General features: G+C 41.1%; 1 protein-coding gene across 1 annotated transcript; it reads right to left on the minus strand.

The window, feature by feature from the left end:
- Window positions 1-862: 862 nt before the first annotated feature.
- ccni2 (cyclin I family, member 2) lies at window positions 863-4389 on the minus strand. The gene is made up of 5 exons (XM_069675358.1): window positions 4082-4389; window positions 2896-3052; window positions 2456-2590; window positions 1668-1742; window positions 863-1537 (listed from the first exon to the last, which is right to left on the minus strand). The coding sequence occupies exons 2-5, from the start codon at window positions 3007-3009 to the stop codon at window positions 1373-1375; spliced, it is 489 nt and encodes a 162-aa protein (XP_069531459.1). The 5' UTR covers window positions 3010-3052; window positions 4082-4389; the 3' UTR covers window positions 863-1372.
- Window positions 4390-22746: the final 18357 nt, after the last annotated feature.

The raw sequence follows: 22746 nt of genomic DNA on the forward strand, positions 1-22746 counted from the left end.
GTGACACAGGAGGAAAAAGGTAATATTAGGAAAATAGAGTGGGACCCGAGTAGTAGACTGACATTTTGATCCATAAAGCTGCTAGTGTCGCTAAAAGCTGACAAAAGTTGACCTGATGTTTGTTTTAAAGATGCAAAGACTTTAAGCCAACGCAATACACTTTTTCTGGCAAACATTTGCCATTTTACGATATATGAAGGATGACTTTTTGTGAAGAGCCTTATGAATACAGCCCTGGGCCCAACAGCATGAGGGACCTTAATGATGTTGTGTGTGTGTTTGTTGACAGTTCAGTGAGTGGTTAAGGCTTCAGGATTCAATGATCTGTGAGGGTTTAACAATGAACCGCTGTGAATAGGTCCAAGCTATGAAACAATATTGTGCCATAAACAAAATAACACAACAAATGACAAACCGTGCTTTGACAATAGAAACAGTCTTACAATTCACAGCATAACGTAGTTATGCCAACGACCCACATTGTTTAAGTTTCTGAAAGGTTTGACGATGAGCTGTAGGGCTGCAGGTAAGAGTTAGTCAGAAGTGCCTTGGCCTGATATGCAACATGCCTGTTATTTTGCTGGCAGCTTGCAAATGCAGTCTTACACGGTTTGAGAGAAGCTCTATTCAGATTTCATGCTGGAATGTTTTGTTTTTTTTTAAAACCAAATATGCGCAATGGAACTTGGGTTTGTCCAAAATGTGGTTTACAAATTTAGTCAATTTGGCACTGAAGCTGCAGATAGCTGACAATAAAAAAACATTAGAGTGAAAACACACCTTTATTAAGCATTTAAACAATAATGTGTGATCACTTTATCAGTTTAATCACATCTTTAAACCACTTTGAGTAAAGCCGAGACAATGTTTTTAGATGCTTAGCAGACTGTTTTATCACAGCTGAGGTCAGACTGCATAATCAATATTTAAACTGATATTTCATTATCTTTAAGTTCCTTTGATTCTGATTTTTTGGAAAGCCAAACATATGCTCTAATCGGAGTCTTTGATTTTAATATTTGCATTTTATTTTCCCTGCTTTGCTACAGGGTTTATTTACAAAAGGAAAGGACACACTCCAACCAGAACTGATTGGAGTTAATGACATAATGGGCACAATGGATCAAATAAATGCACAATGGCTACCAGGACCAAGTCTTTACTGTGGGCCAAAGGTGTTGTGAAGGTTTGTGAACACTTATTGAGGCCAACTTGATGCAAAGCATGATGGTTTTTATGTGTGCTTTTTGTACTTCTGTGTCTTTAGGCAAGACCGGGACCTGAATTCACAAAGCATTTCAAAGGCTTACTCTGAGATGCTCTGCTGACCCCGTTCAGGTCCAGTTAAAAAAATAAAAAAATGTTATGTTTGCTATCTGCTAAAATTCTGACTTACTATGTGAATGAAGTCGACTGGTGTTGCAGTGTACAAGTCCCAGTGCAGCTTGTCTAGAATGATCCTTTCCATGCGAAGAATCTCCGCTGTTGAAAAGTTGCATCCGCTCTGCACAACCAGGTCTTTGACAGAGCCTATTACCTGTTTAACAGACACAAACAAAGGGAAGCAAATAAACGTATTGTTTTGAAATAGAATTGACGTTGGTCTCTTTTTTTTCTCCACAGCTTTATTTTGACAATATTGTTTGTATCATTTGGGGAAGTCTTACCTCATCTTCCTCGTTCATTTTGGCAGCCAGGACCAATGAGGTAAAAGAGATACATTTCAGGTACTTGGGTTGGGCCTAAAAAAAAAGGAGACTTTATTTAGTACTTAAAAGGGCCAGTTCACAGATTTTCAACCTCAGTCCTATCATCCTATTATGGGGAGCTAACGCCATTATGGTAGAAAAAATGCAATTTCACTCTGTGCCTTTAGAGGACTTTATCCGCTTCTCCAATGGGCCCTGGAAAACCTCCACCAGACTACGTAAAAAGAGTCATCTGGTTGAGGCCAGGGAGCTTGCTAAACTACGCTTCCTCAATCTAGGACGCTCCCCTCCGATGTCATGTCTCTGTCTTCTGTACCGCTCTGAGCCACTGCCTGCAGCGATCAATGTCCTTGACTGGAAAACGGTAGTATTTCACTCCAGCATCCCAGCTCCTTTCAGAGGGAGGGGTGCAATGCACGCTGGGTGTTGTAGGAATGTAGAATGGGCGAAACCATGAGCGGTTTGTACAACTTTCTCCACAGCTTTGGCGCCAATTTCAATTATCATTGCTTCTATCGATTACAGAGAACAGCAGCTTTGACTAGACAGTGGCTTTTTCCAGGAGGGAGTTGCTCCTTTAAGGTTACACTGAGATGACATAGCAGACCTCAGAATGTCATAATTTACCAATCAGAATCAAGTATTTAACACAGCAGAGCAAGTAAGTCTATTACTGTCCTACACAGAAAAATGGGCCTGTGGACAAAAGGTTAAAAACCACTAGCCTATATGTTGCAGCTGTCTACCTTGACAGTGGACAGCAGTCGGTTGAGGACACAGACTCCCAGTGCAAAAGTCTCTGGACAGAACTGGAACAGCCTGCTCATCTCGCCAAGCCAAACGATCATTTCTTGGTGCTGGGATGAAGAGATGTCAGTGCCCTGAGTGGCCAAAGGAAACGTGCATTGGTTAATAAGTCAAAGATAATGCATCAGACATTTTTGAAAAGCAAATGCTTTACTGTGGATTGGATCAGCCAAATTAGCCAGTGGGATATTACACTCTAACATGGAGTAACGTGAAATGTTTTAGATCCCACAATGCTATGATGTGATTCCACTGTGTATTACAGCATTACTGATAATGATTTGACATTAAATACTACACTTAACACCTCTCAAACAATCTAGAAATGCACAAATGAGTTGCCATATATACAAACATGTATATAGTCCTCTCATCTCACCTGGATGCATCCGTTCTTGAAGACGGGTACCTTCCAGAGGCGAGCCTCCCTCACCAGCGCTGCCTCCAGCAGGACGACCAGGCGGCTGCTCTCCACAGCTCCTGGGTTCTTCATCGCCACCACAGCACAGGCCAGGCTGCACACAGGGCACACACACCTGCAGGGGAGGGGGGGGGAGGAAGAAACAGATAAGAGACTACAATAGAAACAACAAATATGCATCTATTTGTTCGCCCTCATAAAGACTAACTGTTGCTTGAATTCACTCAGGAGGTAAGACAAAAATAACCATCAGTGCATTCAGCTGTTTTATCTTTTGAGTACCTTACTTACTGAACTTTCAACCGTTACTTTTATTTGGAAGATTTGAGGGTTTCACATTTGATGGTATTCGTTAAGTATTTGGAAAAAGAATACGGTATTTTCTTGGCTCTACTTTTTGTTAACCGACACACTGGTCAGTGTACCTGTTTATAGGCCAAGTAATATGACTGATTTTGCACTTGAACAGTAAAAGTTACGAATACTATCTTGTAGTCCAACTCATCATTTATTGTCGTTAATGTAAGTCAAGAAACATAACAGTATGATCCCACTTTATCAGTTAAACAAAAAAACGTAAGACAACAAAATGGACTGTATGATAGATTTGAGGAGGACGCAATGTTAACCACTGTGGCGTTTGGTCCCCTTTTGGGAGTTAAACAAAGACAGCGGTAAAATAATAAAAATAATTTAATTAATCCTAAAAGTCTAGCAGTCTAAACAGCTGAGGCGAAAATAGCAAATTAAAGAGATAATTTAAATTCACGAGCATTTTAACAGATTCAAACTGTCCATAATTTGTCGGTTTTGGGCGCCACATATATGGAATATGGTAAACAGATAATCGGACAAACAGCCCTCGGCTGAAAGAGCCAAGTAAGCTGCAGGAAATAGATTGGCTACAACAACATCGCCATTCTCCAGCCTTTGCAGGCAGTCAGTGTAGGATAGAGAGACTAGAATTACAATGCAAAATGTTTTAATAAATTGTACGTGACTTTGTTTAAGCCTGCTGTTGGTGAACTACTACACACAAGATCCAGGCGGGATAATGGGCTGCAGCTGCTGCAGCCTCTTGAACAGTTGCTGCTCCTGCAACATTTTTTTGTCTTCCTCTTTTTTTGTTTTGAAGCAGTCTTACCTCGTCGATTTCAAAAGCGGGAAATCCCTTCGACGGCAGGTGCATTTGCACAGGCTTTTCTTATTAGTCCATATTCACGGAAAGCAACAGTCAAACAAACAGTCGGATGCTGTTGGAGAAAACAATCTCGGAATGAATTGTGTTTCGGAGTGAATATACAGAAAGCAGCCGCATTATATTAAAAGATGAAGTATAACAAAATGCAAAGAAGCGCGAATAAGTCCAAAGAACTGTGGGCAGTTGCAAAAATAAGCGCAAAAACAAGAGGCAGGAAGCAGAAAATCAGGGAGGATTGAGGGCAAGCTGTGTTTTGAACGCCTCGGACTCCGCCCCCTTATGACGTCACTCCGTCTATTGAGCAGAAATGTGTTAGTGGGTCAGACATACGGGACTCCTCGCACAAAATGGTTGAGCTTTCACTGGAAATGGAAGATTTCTAATGTGTGTCACAAGAATATGTTCGTTCAAGTGTTGAAATTGAGATATAACGGCCGTCGTTTGGATTTAACCCTCTATACGTGAATGAGTGCTGCAGAGAGCCAGACATCTTGTCCAGCAGCAGTATCTCTCTTCACCTCTGCAAGATCATTATGTTTCCCTTATGCAGGTTAATGCTAACTAAACATTATTCAGTTTTAGTACGAATTTGGTTTAGGCTAATTCACTCAGCATGCAACAATATCTGATCTTGGAATGTGGATCATTTATAGGGTCATGAGCTTCTTTGTTATGTGTTTTTTAATGATCGAGTTGATTTTTATAGGATATGTGGGCTTATTTTTGTTTAACCAGAGTAAGTATAAAAAAAGTCTTGAATCAATTGCTACTGTATAGAATCTCAAGAAGTTGTGGCTCATTTTGTAGCTGACCCTGACCTGTGACCTTTTTAGAAAGTAGAGAGTGATAGCCTATAACTATTAACAGTGATAGGATCTAAGTACTGTATTAGTGTAAAACTTTAAAGTAATTTGACGGCGAGAGAAAATTAGTTTAGAGACCTGTTTTGTTGTGCAGGCTCTATGGTCCTGCATATTGGTGAGGATAAAGTGCTTTGAGGGGGGTTGCATCCAAATTAGATCAACAATGTAAGGATAATGTCCTTTCTATATGTTGATTCTCAGTTACAGGGAACAGAAAGTATTTGCACTACAGGTTAATGTAAATTATGTCATATTATTTTATATTTGACTGCAATTAATGAATGTCTGGTGGTTTCAGGTTGAATCAGTAATGAAACAGTAATCAGTTGGATTCAAGTCAGTCACCTAACCTGACCTGTCATGCAAATTCTACTTTCAGGTGCTTAGGCTGTGTTTCTCATATTCAGGGCAAATAGAAACCTACATTGTTAAAACTGAGAAAAAAACTCGGGCCTTTAAAGTGCTGGCTTTCAATCAGTTATTTCTTCAGGTTGATCTTGCAAGGGCGCAATCCCCCATACTTATGTGTTGTACTGTCACAAGTAAGGGAAGTCCCGCCTTCCCCTGGGATTACAAAAGACTCTGCACAGCCTCTGCTCCTCAATATATTAGCACTTCACCTCGCAAAACCCAGTACCTGTCGGACCCTTGTAGCGATTTAACAGCCTGCCTGGAGGTGAGCTAGCTCCCTGCCCAAGGCATCGCTACCAAGATTCTCTACAAAGCACTTGTTTAGCTCGCAAAGTTTATTAGCCCAGCTAATGTAGATCTAACAAGTAGTTTAGCAAAGCTAACTAGTAAAGTAGAATGGCCCCTGACTAAAAGAAAAGCTGTTCCCGCGTGTCAAGCAAAGCGAGCAAAGCTGTGATGGCGAAATGCCCTAGTGCCTGCGGGTTTTCCCATCACACCTGCCCAGTGTGTCTTGGCATGCTGCATGCTAAAGCGCAACTTGCTAACCCAGAGAGCTGTGCGCACTGTCGCCGACTCCGAAGGTCGACCCTGGGAAGATGTGTGGCTTTTCTGTCCAGGGTGATAGGAAACTCCATGCACAAAGATCCCTCGTGTCCAGGTTGTCAAAGGCTTTTACCTTTTTTTTTTTTTTTCAGCCAACAGGGATTATGGTGAGCTTTTACTATAATAAGGTACACTGATATCAGTATGTAGCATTGATTGATTAGCTTCTTGTCATTTTAACTTAATGTTAAAAAATTGAACTCTTGTAAAAAATAATCCAGGTACAACTTTAAACATTTCCCTTCCTTTAATGGACAGACTGTCTATCAATCATCAGTTTGCCTTATTCTAAATATACAGGCCTTAAAGCTGTGTCACAAACTTGTCACTGTTGTTCCACTTTCTCCTTGCCTGTTGGAGGTCAGCAGCAGATAAAAAATAGTTTCATACCACTTAATCCTGACATACTAAAATATATCATAAAGATTGTTTCATTTCTGACTGATGCTCATAATCACAAAATATAAACAGTCTACAAACTTTATCTGACACCAGTCGACAGACGTCAGCTGCTGGCAGGAAGTGTTTGCTCTTCCCTCTCAGCCACCTCACACAGCTGACTGATAAAAAACAAAGTTGACCAGCGCGTCTGAGCCGAGGTCACGACGGGAATGCTGATAAGGAGAGGCGGTCGCAGCGAGCAGCGTATCTGCATGTTGACAGACGGTGGGAACACAGTGGTTGTGTACTGTATCAAGTCAGGTTGTGTTTGATTTACACATTTTGTTTGAGATGAGATTGGTGAGTATCAAAAGGTCATTCTCACATATTCTCAGGCTGGCATCTGCACGTGAATCTGTCCTTCTCTTCATCTCCCTCCTTCACTCCGAGTCTCTCTCTCTCCTCTGCAGTCTGAACTGTATCATGCAGACTGTAGTGCTCGCTAGCTGCCTGTGTTGATCCCACATTTTCTGTGTTTGCACAGTAATGTGTGTGTGTTTACATTTCATCATGCTCCAATCAGCAGTGGGAATATGACTGAGTTGCTATTCATGGTTTTTCGAGTGTTTACCTGCTCCCAATCTGTAAACAGAAGCAACAGAAGCGTCTGTGTCCCTGAGGTCGGCTGGTTTAGAGATGCTTGTGTTTAACTCTGAGAGCACTCATACTGCCAACTTCCACAAGAGCCCGGCTAAAAATCTTCACAATAAAAGTCTTTAGGGGGAAAAATGATGCCACTACACAATAAGTTATTTTCAGTTCATACAAACAAACTTTATCGATCAAACTAATTCAATCAATCACTGAGTAGGATACATTTGGTGATTTTTTTATACTTTTCTTCTTGTCAATAAATGTTCGCTGGTCTCTCAAAACTGTGAGACTTGCCTCCCCTACTGTTTCTCGCTGCCTCATTCCCATGTAATATCCTGTCTATATTAAAGTAGACGTCTATCTTTAGAACAAGTTGCTAAATATTCATTCAAAACAACCCTCAATAATTTCTTTAAACAGCTTGGCATTTTAGTTTCATCTCGTGTTATATTAACTGGTTTAGAGCGTCTCTTCTTCAAATATTTAGTGCACTAGTGAGTATTTTACACGCAGTAGGACGGTATATTTGCGGTACTGGAAAACAAACTGCATTGCCCATCTTTAAGGTTAATCATGTAACATGTCACTCAGTACAACACTGTTTCTCATTGGAGGTCTGTATTAAAGAACAATAAGCCATATCCAGTACACAAACTTATAAGTAGGATCAAATTGTTGCTGCTTTTAGTCTGTTTGTGGATTTTTTCTAATAAAAGAAAACTGGCCTTTAACTGCCCCTTACACTCTACACACCTGTCAATAACAGTTTAACCTTTTGGGAACTTGTTGGATTTAAGTATTTAGTAACTCCATAAATAGTTATGAATTTGATTAGAGTTGAGTAGGTGAAAGAGCTAATCAGTCTAACTTTTAGAAGTCACAGTAAACAAGCTTATAACTTTTATTACATATGTAATTAATCTCATTTGGTGTTAATCAACTATAAACATCAAATTTACCTGCTTGCATTCTCTTTTTCTTATGATTGTTAATGTTTTAGGGCCTTTTCTTGTCTTCTTGTCAGACAACATAAGACATTTTTACACATCATAGAGGCCCCTGGTTATGAGGATCATTTGTCATAGTTCTTTTTTAGGGGGGTATTCAACATACTTATTTTCTATTTAAATCTTATTTAACCAGGAAAAGCCTCCTCCTGGCCAAGACAGGCAGCCGCACATTTCAACAAAGTTTCAGTAATACGACACATGACAATTACAGTCAACATATCCTTGGTCACATAGCAGAAAGTCATTAGTCACAGCATCTACAACCTGATGCATCCTCCTCCAACGCCTTCAATCTACTTTTAAAAAGATTCAAAGAGATCGGCTCCCCCAGAGCCAAATCCTCCTGCAGCATTTCACCTCCAGTAGCAGCGTACCTGAAACCCCTGTTCCCCATTTCAAGACGCACTTTGGGGACAGATAGCAAAACTAAGTGTGACTGCAGGTTCCAGCATTTTTCAGATGAATAAAATAACATAAGTACGAGGAGTCAATCACTTTAATGATTGACTAACTCAATATATTTTGATCAAATGGACCCGATAAACTTGAAGCAATGACAATGACGGTTTGCATGTTTGAAGATAGAACATCCTGCATGAATGTTTTCTTTTGTATAAAATGGTAATGAGAAATAAATCCAGGAAATCTACATGGGCAGAGTTTAGAGGATGAAACATTAAACATGAATTTCACACAGTATATGATCATATACAGTAATAGAGTATATTCACCAGGGAGCCCAGTCAGGCTGCATGTAGAAGAGATAAAGGCACTCACAGAGCCTCGGGGGAGCGCTGCCTTCAGCTTCCTGAATCCTGAAACAGAGAAGGAGACTCTACATGTTCAGCTTGATGTCTCTGTGATGGTTCAGTCTGCTCTCATCTGTTTAACAAGAGTTTACAATGTGTCTGCAGGCCCCCCATGTCTCCTCTGAGCCCCCGTCAGTAAAGAATGCTCAGCTCCGCACCGTAAATCAATGTCAACCCGTGAACCAACTCTGTCCTGTCAGGAAAGTTCTGTGCACTCGGCTGAGCACATTATGTTCCTGGAGTCACATCTGATCTCTGACTTTGATCACGGCCCGTCGGGCCAAACTGAAACGTATTTTCTTTTCTTTTTATCTTGTGAGGCCTCTTTTGAGCACTGTCGCCTCTGCATGGGCTTAGCTAAACTCACGTGCACAGAGGGATGTTCAGATTTACAGGAATTCACTGTGTGAACAAAATGTACCGACCAGGCTGCTCGTTGTGCAGACCCCCAACTGCAGAGAAGAAGAAAACTTATATTCCCTGTTCTTAATTAACATCGTACATTATGTTTTACGCAGTTAATAAAACAAATGTAGCTTAGTTTAAAAGATATCAGTTTGGTATTTTAAGCTGTGCTGCTTAAGCGATGGCGATGTCAGTCAGCCCGCCTCTTTGGTTAAATGCAGTGTTTCGTATGCGGGACTAATCTCTCCTTCACCTGCTTCAGTCAAAATGAGGATGTGATCCAACTATATTAATAAAAGTCCAGAGTGACACTGCCTTATTTTGTCTCTACACGATGCAAAACACGATTAAATCCAGGATCGGACATAGAGGGCCTTTCTGTGTGGAGACTGCATGTTCTCCCCCTGCATGCCTGGGTACTCCTCCAGTACAAAGACATGCTCGTTAGCTTCATTGGTGGCTCTAAACTGCCTGTAACTGTTAGAGTGAGCCTGAAATGTGTCAGCTCTGTGATTGACTGGCGATCAGTCCAGGGTGTAACCCCGCCTCTCACCCAATGACACCCCAACGACCCTGAACAGGATAAGCGGTATAACAGATGGACAAAGAACCTAGCTTCAATGGCATGCACATGGCTTTATGTCAACATCTTGTTAGGACCTGATAAACATTTAAACAAAGTTATAATGCTTCCATATTTAGTGTGACTTTAGTTTGGATGTCACATCTTTGATCCAAAAAAAAATCACCAAATGAGACCCGCGGGGGCTCTGGATAGCTCACATATTCAGAGGCAACAGTCCTCGATGCGGCGGCCCCAGGTTCGACTCCCACCCTCGCCCCCTTGCTGCATATCATTCCCCGACTCTCTCCTCACATGTGTCCGACACTATCCATTATCCTATCTCTCAATAAAGGCATAAAAGGCCAGCATCCACCTGCAGTCTCCGGCTAAAGGGGGTTTAATACATTATCTCATCACTCCTCTAATTTCTGCATGTTAAAATAAATCTACTACAACGTGAGTTGTCTGACTGAACTGACAAAATGAAAGGAGCTCAAATACCGGAGGAATACTCAGGTGTTAAAAAATCTTTCACATTTTTAACCAAAACATTTTAACAATATTGAAATAACTTATGTGTTAGTAGCTTAAGTTGTAAGACAGGACAGATGACAAGCAAAGAGTACGCAACACATAAGTGTGGCTGCGAACACAGTGTGCATCAAAGTGTCCATAAATAAGACAATAAGACAAGGCATTCACCATATTCACGTATATGTCACGCTCAGGGTAGGAAGTTTTAAAGCTGTACTGCTGTGTTGAAGGTTGGCCTATGATTTGTGTCTATGTGTAAACTATAATGCAGTACATCAGAGTCATATTCTAAATATCAAGCCTTTACTGCTTAGCAGTCAGCAGCAGTAAAACCATTAAAGCAAACATAACTGTGTATTCTGCACTAACCCATCCACCCCTCACGGCGCAGACAGAAAGAGAAAGACTGGATGTGATCATTAAAAAAGTGCTCCTTTCCCCCTGCCAGCTGACATGATCATTAACTCTTTAGAAACTGTTAGATCTACCTGTGTCCACTGGAGGGCGACAGAGGCCACACCATAGCTGTTGAAACGCTCGCTGACCGTTCAACATCTCCTTTTAACCCCGGTCATGTTTCTTCTTCATTTTCTTCATGGCGCCTGTGATCTGAAGATGAAATGCTGAACTTTACACCCATTGGCTGCTCACTTATTTTAAAAAAACCCATCCTTCTTTGTTCCCCCTCTGAAGCCCCCTGCTGTGGTGGGCTCTCAGATGTCAGATTTCACCACCGCCTGCCTTGAACAGTGAAGAATTTCCAGAGGGGGAGACTTCACATGGTTAGGGTGAGAGAAAGAAGAAGCAGGGTGAGGAGGAGGGAGCAGGCGTTAACGTGACCATTATCACAGAGTGAGTTTAAATAATCCAAAAAAAAACACGGTGTTCCTTTCTCCCTGCCTTCATGTCGTTATTAAAGGTTGTTCGCTGAAGGTGGGAAACATGGAGATGATAACAGCGAGGCCGGCTCAATCAATTTCACGGTCTGTTTAATGGAAAAGTGGCAGGTTGTCCCATTACTTTGTACAGTCGGTGTGTCTGATGTGGCATAATGGATGGAGATAAAACAGAGGAAGGTTACATCACCAATCCACATGTCTTATTAAATCTGAAGCCACAAGGACTTCGAATAAATTTGAATTTCAGCATAAAGTAGGCGACTTATCAGGTGAGGATTTCAGCTCCCTTTAAAGGTGATTGTTAATTTGATTGCAGCTCAAGAAAAGCACATGAAAGACGTCTGTGGAGGAAAATGTTTCACTTTTAACCGCACAGTTGAATAAAAAGAGATAGAAAAGAGGCCTGGTATGTGTACGGCATGAGGGACTGTATTATCTGGTCTGGTTTACATGTGAGTAATTGTATCGAAAAATGTATTTTATTAGTTTTGTTGACTGTTTTTTGTTTGTTGCCCTGATTTTTGGGTCTGTTTTCTTTACCTGTTACTTTTTTTTGCCTTTATTGATAGAACACAGGTCACAGGAAGTGTGGGGAGGAGAGAGTAGGGGATGACATGCACCAGAAGGTCACAGACCTGGAGTCGAACCTGTGACCAGTGCGTCAAAGACTGCAGCCTCTGTACATGAGGTGCCTTTTCTACCAGCTGAGCTAAACCAGCGCGCCATGTCATGAGTTATCATGTTTATAATTAAGTTAAAATGTTTATTATTAAAGTTGTAATCTCGAAGGTCTCAGTTTCCTTCTCTTTGGCGGCACCTATGGCGATAAACGGTAATTGCAGGAGCACGCTTCCCAGATATCCAGACAGTGTTGCATGTGTGATGGGAAACACGTCATTAACTGGGCGCCAACAAGTGTTCTGTGTTTTTGATTTGTATTTCAGAGTTCTAATATCATTTCCTGTTTTACTTTGTCACCTTGTCTCTCGTGTTGATCCACTTCCTGCCTCTGTGTGTTTCGCACTTGTTTGATTACGTGCCCTGCCCTTATTATTTTCACCTGCTCCTTGATTGTCTCACCTGTGTCTGATTAGTCTGTGTTTCCTTTTCTCAACGTCAGTTCATCGTTTGTCTTCCGTCAAACCCTTGCCCCTTGTGGATTTTTGTCCTGTGAGTTTTTCTTGTGTCTCACTGTGTTTTGGGAATTTACCTCATTTTTGGATCCTGCTGTCACTCATGGACTTTGTAAGTTTTTTTTGTTCTGCCCTTTTGTTTGCTTTTAGCTCCTGTGAGGAGTTTTTCGCTGGTTATGAAACAGACTGAAATTAGATCCAAAGTGAGTGATACATATGACGGTCAAAGACGGCAGCATGAGATTTTCTTTGTTAAAAAACACCACTTAAGCATGTACAGGACAAAATCAACAAGGAGATAAGAGTGGCTTTGTCCACAGGGGGCGCCAACATCAACAAAAACTGAATGTTCCTCACAGGGGCTTTAAGTGAATCACTGCATCTGTGTCCTCTACCTTTTTATTTAAAACTCTTTAAGACACTTTACAGTAATAAAACAGGAAGTTATATCTAAACAATGTAACTAAACAAGATTAAATCATTACAAGAACACAGAATACATTCAATGTCTCAACTCAATGACACCCAAGTATTTTTTAGAATATGTTTTCTACCTTATTGTGTTGTTTTAGACATGCAATTTCATATGCCTGATCATTACATATATTTTAAATAAGTGTTCAGTTTTATAGTAATGTGTGTAATCTGAGCTGTCTGCATGAGCTTGCATGTACTTTCCAGAATTTACACTTTTTTCTCTCTAAGTGTTCACCCTTACACACCCACAGACCTGAGTCTGAGGTGTTCTTTCCTGAGGGGGTAGATGTATGAAAGGAGACGCTTCATGAAACACACAGTGACAAAGAAGTTTGCTTTGGAGTCAAACTTTTAGCAACAGGCAGAGCAGCACCAAACCTGATGGCTTTAGTTCCCTTTTCTCATCAGTAGGGGGCAGTATTGGCACACTGAGCTGTCGTGCTTTCAATATCCTCTGCACAAAGCTCTCTGGAGCACAACCAGAGGAATATATTATATAATAAAATCATCTTGGAAGCAGAGGAGCGGCCGCTGAGGAATTTCTGGAAACTCAATATCTTTCAATGTGTGAGTTTGTGACTCTGATTCTTGTGTCACTTTTTTTGCCTTTCAAGCTTTTATTAAAACCATCGTGATACCGCACAAACCTTTTCATTTCAGTATGGATATGAAGTTGAGTCTGTTCCTGCTGTCTCTCTTGGTAGTTGATTCTGTAATTGGAGTGTAGAACTTGGTTGTTTTCTTTTTAGGGTTTGATTGTTACCTTGTTTAAAACCCCCGCAAAGTGCAATCGAATATAAAGTATGACTTCCAACAACAATTTTATCCCATTAAAAAAACATGTAATTTGCTTCAATTTACCATTTAATAGCAGGTATTAACCTTCACATGCACTCATTTTTGTAAACAAGAGTAAAAGCAAGTATTTGTTTCAGCTCCATTTGCAGTTGTCTTGGCTACACGTGAATCCTCTTCTCCGAGCCCTTTAACATCGAAATTAAATTCTAATCTCTGTTCTCATGCAAGTGCTTAAAACAGAATAAGCAAATTTCCATTTAAATCACTTCTCTGTTGTATAGCACCTTAGGTGAAGAATTAAATTCAGGCTTAATCAGTATTGAATGTGGGCTTACTCCAGGCATTAAACAAATTAAGATTTATGGCATCAGATTGCTCGAAACCAGCCTCGGTATAATGACGATTATTGCACAGCTAATTGTCCGCCATTGTACATACCATTATGGCAGTGATACCTGCGGGAGGATTCTTTACGGTTATCCTGACTTCACTGACGATTAGAGAGGAATTTCTGCTCATTATGGAAAGTATTAATGTTTCTATAATCCACTCCGAACAATCAAACCGTCCGAGCAAAACGACCTGTTGATGTAAGAAAGCCACGCTGAAATATCAAAGAACCTTCTGATCACATTTAACCAAGGGGAAGGAGGCAGCAGCTATTTCTTCATGCTGCACTGCAAACGTCTCAAAGGGCTTCTCATCTGCTTGCATTACCTCGTCGTCTTATATAAGGATTTGACTGCAGTCGTTCACAGCCAGGAACTGTGAGGTTTCACTTCCTTCATTTGAGTTTGACAGCTTTTTCTTTCCAGTCCCCAATTTTGGTGCTGACTGAAACATCCGTCAACAACCGTTGGATAGATCGCCTTGAAATTCAGTACAGATATTCATGGTGCGCAGAGGTTGAATCCTAATGACCTTAGAGAGCCTCTGACTTTCCATCTGGCGCCACCAAGAGATTCATGTTCCTCTAAGGATGAATTTAAATTCATTATGTCACCATCGTCAGACAAAATTAGTCCGGTACATTTGTTTATGACAGATTGGACCTGAAAATGATCTTGAAGATTTTCATGTAAATAAATGTCTGTTAAGTCACTATCACCAAATGAGGTAACACAATGGTGATTGAGCCTATGGCTCACTGATGAAAGCCTTTGCATTTGCAGTATTACAGACTGGGTGTCTGTGGCGACATGCGCAGAAAAAATCACAAGCGGCGCCTAGTTAGTGACATGTTTTCCATCACCCAGCAGTGGTTGGTCTGCCAGAGAGGGTAGGCGGAGCGAGTAAACAGTAATCTACTATGGCTGAACAAACAAAGAAAAGCTCGATGCCCACCTATGGCGATACCGTCTATCGCCATAGGTGCCGCCAAAGAGAATGAAATCTTCAAGATATACAGTGCTGTTTTAGCTCAGATGGTAGAGCAGGCGCCCCATGTACAGAGGCTGCAGTCTTCGACGCACTGGTCACAGGTTCCACTCCCAGTCTGTGACCATTTAGTGCATGTCATCCTGCCCTGAGTGAGTTGTCCATTACCTAATGTCCCGTTAGTTGTGTCAGGTGTAATCTCTTTTTACAGATTCTACATATAACTTATAATCTATAGCCAGGGACCTAGATTTTCGGGATGGCAAGTGTTCTGGTTTCCGCTTGTAGCAATATTGACCAATCACGTATCAGCAGGCTGCGGCGTATGCAGGAAAAACAGTCTGTGTGGAGAACAAAAGCAGGCGGAACATAATGCACCGTAATGACATCCCGGCTCCCATCAGCGTCATCTGATGATGATTTAGCTTCTTATTAATCTCTATAAACGGACATCTGCATGCTAACAGCTAACAATCTGTCCTAGATCAAAAACTCAACTCGAGTTGTTCACCTTTGTCCCCAGAGGCGATATCTTCGTCAGACTATAGCCGATGGGATCCAAGATTGTATCAGGTGTCACTTTTAAGCATTCAGATTCATCGTTTCATCACAAACTAAAAACCACATATCCTTTTATTCTGAATTAGTTTTGTTTTCGTTCACTTCTGGTGTACTACCGGCAAAAGCGGTATGCTATGAAAATGTATATTGGATATTTTGCATGCATGTGTGGAAATGTAATTCTAAAGTTTGTGCATTGTGTAGCGGTGGTTGTCTGCTTGCGAGTCCACCTCACAGTTTCTGGCTTTTGTTGGGGAGAATTTTCCTCCTATTGATGTTCCGTTTGAGGGATTTCTGAAGGCCTGAAGATTTGAAAGTCTCCAATTTTTCACAAGAAAATAGCAACAATTTGAGATTTTTTTTTTCTATCTCAATGCTTAAATTGTGTTCTGGCCGCTCCAGTTCATCTTTGGACCATCGGGGAGTCTTTCCCGGGGTTCGAAAACACTGAGTGAGCAGAATTTCTTCCAGAGGCCGCACAGCCAAACAATATACATCCATTGCATTGTAAAGTGCTCCAAACAAAGTGCACATGATGAGCTATTCTGAGAAAGACTTTACTCAAGGTGGGAGTCTGCGGGAACATTCAGTCCTCAAACTATGCCATGCGCAAACATCCTCCCACATGCATTTTAAAGAATAGATCCAACAGATTCTCAGAGTCTTGTTGCCACACTTTAATAACCATGACAACAGGATGGTCATTTCATTGCTTCTAGGAAAAAAAAAAGTCACCGGGGGAGTTTCATGGAAGATAGTGGCCGTTGTGTGGGTGGAGGAAGAAGAAGAGGAGGAGGAGGAGGCACAAGACAAACCAAGCGTCACCTTTCTGAGGAAGAAAAACACATAAAAGAAGGAAGATTTCAGGAGAATCCGCTTTCACCCCTCTGAGGCATCGAGCAGTGAGACACATGAGCCACTGGTTTGTTAGACTCACTTTATAATTAGACTTTGTGCTGCCACTATCATTTCTCATCTCCGTGGAAAGGAGAGCAGCAGTCCTCATCACCGCAACCTGCCTGCAAGGTGCTCATTAATGAAGCGACGGACACACACACATTTACACACAGGAGCCCTTTCTACTTTATTTACTCCAGCAGCTCAAATAATTGTGTTTCATGCCATTTCTTAAAAAAGGACAGGTTTTAACAGCTGTGAGGTAACACCTGCCCCAGCTATCTGAGCATGACGGCACACACAGATTGACAAACACACACACGCGTTGTGAAGTGGAAATCTTGACATTCTAATTATGATGTTTAAGTCAGTTTTAAGGACGCTATGAACCGTCATTTGCCTCACTTCATCATCTGTAATTCTCTGACAAACAGAGCAGAATCATCATATTTCATTACGTATAGAAACATTGCATTGTTTATTCACTATAGAGTAATATTTCCAGGCGTGTTAAAGGTCAGGCTCCTCTGCCATTCCTCCTGTTTAAGGAGTCTAGATATATATTTGTATTCCAGGTTGATCCTTTTTGTTTGGGCAGGAAATTAAAGGTCGGTTTGATGTAGATCTATGTGTTCTGTTGTTGGTTAGCCGGGGCCCGTCCTGAAGCCTGAATGTCCCAAAAGTTCTGAGTGATAAATACCTTAAGGGCTAGGAAAGCTTGTAGCTTGTAAGTAAATACAACAAATACAACTGTGAGAGTAATATTCCCTGCACTGAGAGGTTTCAATTTGTCAGCTCAGCAACCCAGTGCTGCAACTTCAGAGCAGGAAGGTGTTCTGTGAGAATGAAACAACAATGCATCAACTATATACCATAAAATTCGGTGTATAAGATGCACTTTTAATCAATTTTTTTCCATCTAAAAAGGGGGCTGCAACCAATACACCAGTATAATGGAGAGAGAGGTATTTTATTGTGTTATGGTATTTTACCCAGACAATGGCGCGATAATCTAGCGAACGCTTTGTCACGGACATGCGCCGTCATGATCGCCAGTGCAGCCGCCGTCCTCACAACAATAGCAAACTATCAAAAGTCAGAAAGGCATTCATGTTAATCCTTTGCAATGATTTTACTGAGTAAAACAACCATCTATAAAAAATTTAACATTTAGCACTTTTGTGGTTATTAACAGATAGATTTACAGAAATGGTTCCTGTCGCAGTCCATGCTTTGTTTACGTTTCGTTGGGGGGCTGGACAATCACGTTTGTATACGTCACCAAGTTGGCTATGAACTCTGGGTAACTACAGCGGGATATCAGTAAGCACTCAAACACTTACCGGGAACACACCTCAAAGTCTGTGAGTCACATTTTTATTAGAAAACCATTTTTCCCTCTGGGATACCCCTCCCATCTTATATTCCTGATACATCCCAGAACTTCTACACAATGTGGATGAATCCAGTCAAAGACAGAATCTTGTGAGATGTGAGATAATTTCTTTCTCATAATGATATAACACTGCACACGGCTGCAAAGATTTGCGCCATTAAAGAGTGTTGCTATTCAGAGGGTATGGTTAATAAAACCAAGCTGGCTGTGTGTCTAACTTCTGCTACAGTTGTTTGTCATAATCCAAACAAAAGCCTTTGTTTTTCCTTTAAACGGGTCACAGAAGAGGTTTTAATGTTGTCGGCCGATTCCCCAACAAATGTGACAAAATAGCAGCTCGTCGGCGCTCTGACACCAGCTGGTCCTCTGTTAATATAATTCACTGTAGGTGGTGATACATGTATTTATAATTGTCAGATTAGTCCAAACTGCTGGGCTACTGCTTTACTCCGTGTTCTTTTAAGATGTAATACATTGATATTTTTACTCTTGTTGTATATTTATCCAATATAGTATCAGCATTAGAAAAGCTTCTCTGTTTTAAGAGATGAAAGCAAACCCTTTGTTCACCGAGGGGATGTTTTTTCTGTTTAATTTTTAAGTTTTATTATTTCATATTCCAACATTAATTTAAAAACCTGTCAGAATTAAAGGTAGGGAATATTAGAAGCATTCATAAAGTGGATGAACTTGCACATTTTCTCCTACCTGTCATTATAACTGCTTATAGAACACTGTACCGTGACATTTTCTAATATTGCCTGCCTATTTTTATGAGCGAGTACCTCGTGTGAGGAGTAATATCAGTAATATCATCATTCCTGACTGAAGCCAATGGGCATTGAGAGCTGGTACCTACGTTTTGGTTTAAAAAAAAGATAAACTAGGGAATGGTGTGCGTCTGTGTTAAAACGACACACATACGACACCGCTGGTTCTTCCATAATTATACAATTCCCCGTTTTTATCAGCCTTAATGCTGGGGGTGGCTCAGTGGTAAAGCAGGGCGTCTTCTCATGAGAAGGCTGGTGGTTTGATCACTGGCTCCTGTAGTCTACAAGTGTCCTTGGGCAAGACGGTCGGTGTATAGATGTGTGTCAGTAAGGTTAGGGTAGATCCTGATGGGCAGATTGGCATTTACATGGCAGTCTCTGCCAGCAGTGAATGCATGCATGTGTGAATGGGCGATTTTGACATGCAGTGTAATTGGTTTGAGTGGTCAGAAGGCTAGAAAAGAGCTTTATAAGTGCGGTCCATTTACCATTTAATGGTGCCAACCTCTGCTTCAGGGTATGAAGCGGGCCTCAGTTCCTTTTAGATCCCACTTAATGCATCTAATGCATCGTTCCTTTGCTCCTCCTACTTGCAACACAAAGGTTAATATGCAAGGATGTAAGAATCACCACCATCCACTAAACGGAACACCTGTGAAGTCTCTGTGTCTACTTGTTGCAGAATCCATTACCTGAGTTGGGTCCATGAGGTCATCTGCATGATTAGCACCTGACAAGAGGCACTTACAGTTTACATAATACGGGATGTCATAGTATTTTTACTTTTGCAACTTTTGCTTCAGTCCTATCATCCTATTATGGGGAGCTAATGCCATTATGGTAGGAAAAAAATGCTATGTGGCTCTGTGCCTTTAGAGGACGCTATCCGCTTCTCCAATGGGCCCTGGAAAACCTCCGCCAGAATATGTCAAACACGTCATCTGGTGGAGGCCAGGGAGCTCGCTAAACTATACTTCCTCAATCTAGGACGCCCGCCTCCGATGTCATGTCTTGTTAAAAATCGTCAGGTTCGAAATGTAGACTGCAGACCTGAAGATTTTTTAGACGATTCACCGATATATTCTCGTCGTATTTCAGATTCTGTATCGCTCTGAGCCATTGCCTGCAGTGATCAATGTCCTTGACTGGAAAACGTTATTTCACTCCAGTGTCTCTCGCTGGGCCGTTCCTTTCAGAGGGAGGGGCGCAATGCATGCTGGGTGTTGTAGGAATGTAGAATGGGTGACGGTGGCTTTTTCCTGGGGTGAATTGCTCCTTTAAGTATCCGAGTTCTTCTTCCAACACTGGTGATGCATGTTGCTTTGTAGACCAAAATACGAAATCATGTTTCGTAATTTCCTCCTTTGATGCAGGTCAGTTGAAGAGCCATAATGTGAAATACTCTGCATACGGTCCCTTTAAATCGCACCATTAGGCATGCAGCGTCCCATTAATCCACACATGAATAGCAAACAGCTACTTACTGCAGGACTGTGTGAATGAAGATCAATCAAATGATTTGTATGTTTATTTCACACGCCTGGATGATTAAAAGCTATCACACCAGCTCCCAGCATTTCATTAATAGGCTTACCAAATAGACATGTTGTTATATAAAAATCTAGCACATTAAAAAGATTATTGATTTGCTGAATCTGTGTCATCACTTCACCGTCCCATCATATCAGCTCCAGTATCCAATTACTGCACAGATTTCCAGCCCAGAGGCCAGCTGATGCCTTTGAACTAAGTCATAAAACATACATGGTCCAATGATGTCATGTTATAACTTCAGCCATCTATTCCAAAAGTATTGATCGTCTATGGAACATAAGCCCTTATTATTTTTTATAATTTTATTTTATTAAGATGCCATATGGTGACATATAACCAAGATATGATAGAGGACAAGCACCATCAATTTAAAGAAAAAAAACAAAAAAAGCACAATGGAAAAAAAACAAGACTCTATATTATTTATGATATAAACATATATAATTATAAGCATACTATCGCATTAATAAAAGATCTCTGCAGCTTCCTACGAAAGCCTCCTTGCTCTCCTCTTTGCTGCACTTTATGTCTTTAAAGATGGCCGACCTCCATCGATGTGTGTGTCGTGCGATGGACTACAAATGAGCAAAGAGACGCGCATGCATCAATAGAGAAGAAGTGAGACTGCTGGGAGTGTGAGCCGGGCTAACAGGGAGGTAATGGGACATGTGTTTGATGTGGTCACATGGGCGGGGGAATTACCTGTGGTAATTGGGGAACAGCGAAGGCAGCAGACAGATTGTATTACCTGAAGGACTTACACACATATTAGACACACACAGATACACGACTCAGAGTAGAAGTAGAAGCTCAGGCTGCTTGTCTTATGTGTTGGTGGGAAAGTTTGATTCTTATTGGTGACAACCATAAAAAATGGGTGATGGATTGTGAGATCTTAAGAGCTGAGGAAGTCCGGGCCCTACCATGTTTGGAAGGACCTGGGAGTTGTTTTATATATTCTTTGATTCATGGTGTTACATCCAATGACTGTATATAATCTTCTTCAGTTTGAAACTGAAGAAGCCTTTTAAAAATTGAACCTCTGGTCCACCAGAACTGAAGAAGCCTTTCGGATGAAACGTCTTCAATTACCATGAATTACCATGACCTGGATGACAGAGAACCTTCACAGACATCTTTCTTAAAGTGGTAATCCAGTTATCTCAGTTTCGTTCTCTTTTGCGTCACCTATGGCGATAAATGGTATTTGTGGGAGCACGCTTCCCAGATATCCAGACAGTGTTGCATGTGTGACGTTCACGGTTGGCTCCGGTTGTAACTCTTGATTTTGACGGTCGCTTTCCTTTTTAGACTGTTTGCCTTCATCTGAGCGTCGAATTTGTTTCTTTTTCTTTGTATTTTCACTTATTTGTGAAGTTGTATCTGTAGTCATCCATCTTTTCTTTGTTTGTTCAGCCATAGTAGATTACTGTTTACTCGCAACACTTGCAAAGACCGGAAAAGCAGCCGCTTAGCTCCGCCTACCCTCTCTGGCAGACCAACCACTGCTGGGTGATGGAAAACGCGTTTTTTTCCTTTAAAGTCGCCACACACACCCAGTCTGTAATACTGCAAATGTAAAGGCTTTCATCAGTGGGCCATAGGCTCAATCACCATTGTGTGACCTCACTCAGCGATAGATAGTGACTTAACAGACATTTATTTAAATGAAAATCATCGAGATTATCTCTTTAAAAGGTTCCTGTCCCTGCAGTGTAAACGCACCATTAGTAATTACGCACTATTAGTAATGTTTAATATCTGTGGCTCTGAAAGGAACTGTCTAAAGTCTGATAACAATAATCTGTTATGCACTTGGACTGTGGAGTTTAAAAGGCAAATTTATCTCAAGTCTCCAAACATCAGGGAAGTGGAGTACTGAATTTATCGAGTATTCCTTAAAGCAGACTGTGCTCATGACCCCTCATCACAGCGTTACGAGCAAGTTAACCTAAAAGGGATTTTTTTTCCTTTCAAAAGGATCTTTTTCTCACGTTGTTTGATTTGGAGGCTGTTCAGGCGCCCAAAGGGATGACTGTATCCTGTTTGAAAAAAATAAATAAATAAGAGAAAAATATGGAAACATGGACTGAAGAAGGACTGAATGCTTTGGGACAACAAAGCAAAGCAAATGTACCTTCATAGCACCTTTGAACAATATGGTAATTCACGGTGCTATACACAAGACAACAGAGAAATCTATAGACGATAGAAAACAAGGCCACCATGCAGAGTATGCAGGTCACCCTCACACAGCTTGTGTTCAGGCTTTGCCATAATGTGTACATTAGAATTAAAGGGCCCGGGCATTACTGTTTAATGGCTCTGAACCAAATTAAACATTTAAAAGGCCCCACCATCAAAGTGATGTAAAGGGAAATAAATATTAATGAACGAACCAACACTTGGTTCAAAGGGCTGGAAGCTGAGAAAATTAAAAGGGGAGTAAGGGTCTGCATAGGGAAGGATGCTTGGTGGGGAGAGCGCAGCGCCGAAGGGGTTTGATTC

This window comes from Semicossyphus pulcher, unplaced genomic scaffold, assembly GCF_022749685.1.
Source record: "Semicossyphus pulcher isolate SPU_LCO1_2020_fin unplaced genomic scaffold, fSemPul1.0.p SCAF_10, whole genome shotgun sequence".
NCBI lineage: Eukaryota > Metazoa > Chordata > Actinopteri > Labriformes > Labridae > Semicossyphus > Semicossyphus pulcher.